Here is a 6,906-nt window from a genome sequence, read left to right on the forward strand (position 1 = left end):
AAAAAAAAAAAAAAAAAGTATACAAACTCTTAAGTCTGAACCTCTAACACACATAAAAGGGAGAGTTCAAACAAACAAGTAACTAACAAAGCCTCGGTAGCTGCAAACACACAAAAGCATGATCTACCTACGTGTTTGATTGAAACTGGAAATACGGTTGCAAAAAGCTCTTTTTTCTGTCTCACCGCTGCAGCTTAATTCTAAAACTGATATCCAAGTATCCAACGATGTTGGCGTTGGAGGTGAAAGTCTATGAGTGCATGTATGTTTACTGGATTTGAAACTTAAAATGGTAGATTTGATGTTTATGGATGTTGCATCGTTGATCTTTGCTGGAATTAAGAGTTTAAGGTCCAGCAGTATCTATGTTTATTGGCACCAGATAAGTTGATGATCAGATATGAGTGCTGGAATTTAGAAGATAGAGCCAGAAAAGTTGATGGGGAAGGGACAGATGGTAGTGAATTGAGGGTTTTCTTTGGGGAGGGGGGAGGGGGTGTGGAAGACCTCTTTGATAGAGTAACATAAGGGAGACAAAGAATCCATTATATGTGATCGAAAATCCAGAATTTCTTGTGCAGCTTCTTGGAAAGGACCAGTGGTGGCCAATGGCATGAGACTGTCCACAGGAAATGGTTGGCTGGTAATATGGTTTTTTGTCCTGTTTTTCCTGAGGGAAGATACAATCTAGATTGATGGCTACCTCAAAAGCCAGTTCCAAGAAGATTGAGTTCAAAAGATTGTTGCCTTTTCTGGAAAAGCACATCTAATGCCAGCCCTTAGAGAAGAAAACAACTCAACAGGGAGTGTGCCTCCAGGATAAGGTGAGGGAAAAAATTGTTTTGGGACTGCCTGTGGCATACTCTTCCAGGCTGTCATGAGTTTTGAACAAGACAACTCAGGCCATAAGTGCTATTCGTAAGAAAAGGAAGACAATGAGTAGAAAAAGAACAAGCACTTGAGTCTGAAGGCCTGACCTTGTGGACCGCAGGCAGTGAAGAGTGAAAGAAACTTTTTAGTTTGCCTTATCTTCAATTTCTCTGATAGTCAAACATTCAGGTTCATGTGAAGTGGAATTAGTAGCACATGTTGGTCCACGGCATGGTTTAGTTGCTGATTATTTCTTTCAGTGTATATATATATATACACTTTCAAATCATGTCGATTGTCCCATTATCATAGAAGCATACTTATTATAGTATAATTGGAAATTATGCACCAGAAACTTATACTCAAATAGGAAAATAAATAACCACGAGCTTAAAGTTCAACTTTCTGATGTAGTAGCGTATGGCAAGAACATGGCGAGTATAGTGTAAATACAAAATCCGGAAAGTCTTACTGAATGCTTTTGAAGTTTGTTGCTGTTTTGTACACACTTTATGGCCACATGTTTCCTTTCACAGGTAGCAATCACGTAAAATGGGCAACCCTGTCGCACTTATGCTCATTACCTTTCTGCGGGTTTAGGATATAAATCTTTGTTTTTGGTCCTTTCCTTCTGGTCAGAATGTAGCAGTGATGTGTACGGTGTACCCTTTCTAAATATGAGTTAAAGTGATGTGTATCCATTCTAACACGCCTGAGACAATTGAACTCTTCACGGGAAAAAAAGTTCACATCAAGTACTGTTAATACAAAGTTAGAGAACATTAATTGAACACTGTCAATGGTGTTTGTAGAGCCGTAGAGGTATAGAAGACGTATAGTGAGATGAAATGAGAGGAGCGGAATAAATATTTCTAGGATACGGGACTGGAGTGTCGCTGGTTCTCACTCTATATCTTACCTCGGTAGAACTATGTTATGTGATTTTAACCAAGTTGAAATTTGATCTTAAAGGAAAACTGTGAAATGTTCGACTAGAATATTTCTATAGGTACTGCCAAATAGTAAAAAGTCGAACAACGGTGCTGGTTGCTTTACAGGGATCACTAGCTGGTTTCTTATTGCTTACATTAGCTCTGTGATATTTGTGTATCAGCATTATTGTGGTGTTCAGTATTTTGAGTGGACAATTTAATTGGTCATTTATCTTTTGCAGGTTCTGGATTTCGACTTTGAAAAGTTCTGTTCGGTCTCGCTATCAAATTTGAATGTGTATGCGTGTTTGGTCTGTGGTAAGTATTTCCAAGGAAGAGGTCAGAAGTCACATGCATATACTCATAGCCTTGAAGCAGGACATCATGTCTACATCAATCTTCGGACAGAGAAAGTTTATTGCCTGCCTGATGGTTATGAAATTAATGATCCTTCACTAGATGATATTCGACATGTTCTGAACCCAAGGTTCGTTGCTATATCTATTAAACGCTGCTCAACATCATGTCTTCTCTTCTGCATTCATATCTGGACATAATGTGATCAACTTTCAAGCTTTGTGTTTATTCATGTATTTGCGATCAAGTGTGTTTTCCACTTTTTTTTTGCTCTGCTTGGTGGGTGTAATTCGTGATTATTGAATGATTTGCATTTTGGGATGAAGCTTGTGAAATTTACTGTTTATAGTCTCTATTTTGTAGTGTATCTATAAATGCGTGATACCAACTGGTGATAGTATGTTTTTAAAAAAAAAATCATCTCTTATTGTATTTGGTATTTGATTTCTATATTATCATAGTTATGGTGTTTAAACAATTCTGGTGTCACCTCATAGGTTTAGCAGAGACCAAGTTTTGCAACTGGATAGAAATAGACAATGGTCAAGGGCGCTTGATGGTTCTGATTATCTTCCTGGAATGGTAACTCATCATCACTTTTGTTTATATCGCATTTATCTTTTGTTGTTTGCTGCCTTTACTTTGCTCAAATCAATTTGTTGGGTAGCAGAAATTGTTCCTTTTTTTCTCTCTGCTAATTGAAAATATTCTTTTGGTGATTCTCTAGGTGGGGCTTAATAACATCAAGGAGACTGACTTTGTCAATGTCACCATTCAATCTTTAATGCGAGTGACTCCCTTGAGAAACTTCTTTCTCATCCCTGAAAATTACATGCATAGTAAATCAGTACTTGTTCACCGCTTTGGTGAGCTCACTAGGAAGATATGGCATGCACGGAACTTCAAAGGACAGGTTTGATAATAACAAACACTAGGTTTATATGTAGATCTAAGTCCTTTGCATATCTGATAATACTTTATTGAGCTGTAGGTGAGTCCTCATGAATTTTTGCAAGCGGTCATGAAAGCTAGTAAAAAGAGATTTCGTATAGGGGCGCAGTCTGATCCTGTTGAATTTATGTCATGGCTTCTCAATACCCTGCATAAAGACCTTAAAAATCCCAAGACAAAGAGTAGCATTATCCATCAGTGTTTTCAGGTATCGCCTACGCTAGTCTTTTTTCTATGGCAGCCTTTTTTAACTTCATTTATTATTTTTTTCATTTCTAATTTGAATGGCTATCTATTCTTCCTAGGGAGAATTGGAGGTTGTGAAAGAGATTCATGTAAAAAATGCAGATGCTCAAAGTAATGGCAGGAATGCAGATGGCGGGAGTACAGCTAATAATATTGTGGCTGATACCAGTAGAATGCCATTCTTGATGCTTGGACTGGATTTGCCACCACCACCACTTTTCAAAGATGTGATGGAGAAAAATATAATTCCTCAGGTTTGTGATTTGAACTTCTTGTCAAGATTTTGTTTGCAGTATGGTGGATGCTCAAGAATGCTATTGCCCTATTGGATGGTCCTCTTAAATCAGGGTTTCAATAGTTATATTTATTGCCTGTGCAACTTAGGGATTTGATAACTTGACCAATTTATACATCAAGACTGTTGAGTGAGCTGCAAGTCATTTATTAAGATCGGTTTCTAGGGTAATGTTCAAATATGCTGAGCACATAGATAGTTATCCTTTTATACATGTTCAAATCCTATGTAGACTTGTTTGGTATGAACTGTCATTTTGATTAGGTGGCTTTCGTCTTCTAGTTGACTTCTTTCTTCAGATATCCTAGTTAGAGCTTTAATGACTTGAAGACTAGTTGAGAGAGCTACACATCTACAGTGGTTGTCGCTAGTGACTTCTTTCAAACATATGTGCTGTTAAACACACCATCTGGATCTCCTTTGGCACCTCCAATGTATGGGTTTACTTGTTATACATTTATCAATGATGCCTTAGTTTGATGTAGCCTTAATATGGCATATTCATAGGACCATAGCTGCTTGTTATGGTTTAGGAATATTATTAGACAAAAAGAAGTCCCAACCCAAGGATCTGGAGTGAAGCTTAGGATGCCATGTGTGCAATAGTTGGTTATATTTTAAATCTAAAAGTGTTAATGCTCGGCATTTGTCTGTTGAGCGAGTCCGTGGGGTGTTGAAATGTATTTACATTAGTTGATGTTGTTTGTTAATACACTGATGTTAGATGATTATGTCTATGTTTAGATATTTACCTGTATCTGTAAGATTAGCGAAGTTTCATGCCACTTGCTTGATTTGCTTTTGACCTTTGGTTCTTTGAAATCTATTAATGTCCCCGGTCCACTTATACGGAACTTTAGTATATAATTACATAAGCCTGTTCCCTCTCAACCCCTATCTCTTTCTGTGTGTGTTTGTGTGTATAATGCATTTGTATCTAATATCTATCTGGGTGTTTCTTGTGTGTTTCTCTAAGGTCTTCAAATGATTTTGAGAACTAGAGCCTGAATTTTCTTTTGGGCATGAGTAACTTCTTTGTGTCCATAATGCCAAGCTATTGAGTCAAGAAAACAACCTCTTTGTTAAATGCAAGGGAAATATTTTGTACAAAAATTATGATTACTGGTCTTGAATAATGTGACCTATAGGTTTTAAGTCATTCTTATGGTTCTTGCAGCATTTAAATTGTTCTGGAGTGGTTATTTTGATTCCGCATCTTGTTGACGTTGACTTAAATAATGCTTGTAGGTTCCGCTTTTCAACATACTGAAGAAGTTCGATGGCGAGTCCATTACTGAAGTTGTGCGTCCTCGTATAGCCAGGATGAGATATCGCGTTACAAGACTTCCACAGTATCTTATTCTCCATATGCGTCGGTTCACTAAGAATAATTTCTTTGTGGAGAAAAACCCAACCCTTGGTGAGTCCTAGTGATGTTGTTTATCTCATGTTATGACTCATCTAAAGACATAAATTCACCATTTAGTATATCCTCTATACTTCTTTCTATAGACAAATATTTGTTTTTAAAGAAATCATCTTTTTAAGTTGTTCTATGCATTTAGTAGAGGAGTAGATAACATGGTCAAATTTGCATCAATGTGGTTGATTTTCGCCTGGGCGTTTTGGTAGACTGCACTTGCACTGCTCTCAAGGGGGGTGAGGTGATTTCTGAGACTTTATAGGGCCTAGTTCATATAATTAGTTATCTTTTATGATTATATTAATTACATATCTTTTATTATTAGGATATCTTCTAGTATGCTGTTTGATTAATGGTATGTTTAGAAATCTTGGTATTTATCGTTGATTAGGGTCTAGGTTTTTCCGGAAGAAAAATTAAGTTTAATATCCTAACAAGGAATTCTGTTATCATTCATCTTTAGGCTTGAGAATTTTCAATCAAACTGTGGTTGCTTTTTTTTTAACTGACTATACGCTTATTTATTACTGTTTTTTTTTTAATTTGAAAGTAATACTACTGACTACACCATTCATTTGTATTTCTTTGTCGTTATTTTTCAGTTAATTTCCCTGTGAAGAATCTGGAGCTGAAGGATTACATACCATTACCTATGCCAAAAGAGGAAGAAAAACTGCGTTCCAAGTATGATTTGATTGCTAACATTGTTCACGATGGTAAACCAGGTGAAGGATCATATAGGGTGTTCGTTCAGCGGAAATCAGAAGAGCTCTGGTACACACATGAACGACATCTATGGATATAAATTTTATTTTATTTTCCAATATAATCCGAGGTTGTGATTATTGTTCTTTTGTCAGGTATGAGATGCAGGATCTCCATGTTGCAGAAACTCTTCCGCAAATGGTTGCACTTTCCGAGGCTTACATGCAAATATACGAGCAGCAGCAGCCGGCACAGCCACAGCCACAGCCGATGCAGTTGGAGTGATGTCTTTTGGTACTTACTTCCGATATTTGGTTTCACTCGACTTTATTAGGTAAGCCTTCTATGATGTCGGATTATATGTGATGATTTTTGTAGGCTAAGATTTCGTATCCAAAAATGTATGATAATCCGAGTAAAATTAACAAATTCGCAACATGACTAAAACCTACCTTTAGGTACTCAAAAAGGGTTGAATTTGGTTAGAGTTATCTTATTCACACATTTCAAATTGTTTGATTGCTTTTAGTTTGGTTTATGCTTATTGTAATTGGGTTCAGAGGTTCCATATTCAAATGAGGTTGGTTGGTACTTGAATGACAGTCTAGAATGTAATAAAACTGAACTGATTTAAAATTTGACCATGTTTTTTATTGATGCAAACTGAACCGATTCCTTCCAATCCAATCATCCACTGGATTGGATATTTGGATTTCAACCGATGAACACGAAAATGTAATGATTGATTTGTACATTTGTGTTGTATTCTTTTGAAGTCTTTACAGACTGGCCAAATCAGCTTTTTTTTTAGCTTCTGTTTGCATTATCAACAACTTTTCGTAGATACCAGGACATAGGTGAACCAAAAGAAAAGGTGGTATAAAGATGTTTCCATTGGCCGGGATTCTTAAAATTCGCAAGCTGCTTGTATAATATCTCCTCCATACCCAAATGTTTTTTTTATTAGCATAGGTATAATCAGGGTTCTAAAAGGCTTGTCACGTTTTCGTGTCTCATTTCATGTTAAGTTTGTCATATGACATGGCCTAGTGTCCATATATATATATATATATATATATATATATATATATATATATATATATATATATATATATATATATATATAT

At 36.3% G+C, this 6,906-nt stretch overlaps 1 protein-coding gene across 2 annotated transcripts in view; it reads left to right on the forward strand.

The window, feature by feature from the left end:
• The window catches only part of LOC112501824 (U4/U6.U5 tri-snRNP-associated protein 2-like), a 9,208-nt gene extending 2,871 nt beyond the window's left edge, over window positions 1–6,337 (forward strand). The window contains exons 2-10 of one of the 2 annotated variants that reach the window (XM_025105557.1): window positions 2,045–2,120; window positions 2,181–2,289; window positions 2,657–2,741; window positions 2,887–3,072; window positions 3,151–3,318; window positions 3,416–3,610; window positions 4,900–5,071; window positions 5,677–5,848; window positions 5,935–6,337. In XM_025105557.1, the coding sequence (XP_024961325.1) occupies window positions 2,045–2,120; window positions 2,181–2,289; window positions 2,657–2,741; window positions 2,887–3,072; window positions 3,151–3,318; window positions 3,416–3,610; window positions 4,900–5,071; window positions 5,677–5,848; window positions 5,935–6,064 (1,293 nt within the window). In that variant the 3' untranslated portion in view covers window positions 6,065–6,337. Of the gene's footprint in view, window positions 1–2,044; window positions 2,290–2,656; window positions 2,742–2,886; window positions 3,073–3,150; window positions 3,319–3,415; window positions 3,611–4,899; window positions 5,072–5,676; window positions 5,849–5,934 lie in introns of both variants that reach the window. The other variant, XM_025105556.1, reaches the window with a different exon arrangement.
• Window positions 6,338–6,906: the final 569 nt, after the last annotated feature.

The sequence above is a fragment of the Cynara cardunculus genome, unplaced genomic scaffold, assembly GCF_001531365.2.
Source record: "Cynara cardunculus var. scolymus isolate 2C unplaced genomic scaffold, CcrdV1 Un_Scaffold_609, whole genome shotgun sequence".
NCBI lineage: Eukaryota > Viridiplantae > Streptophyta > Magnoliopsida > Asterales > Asteraceae > Cynara > Cynara cardunculus.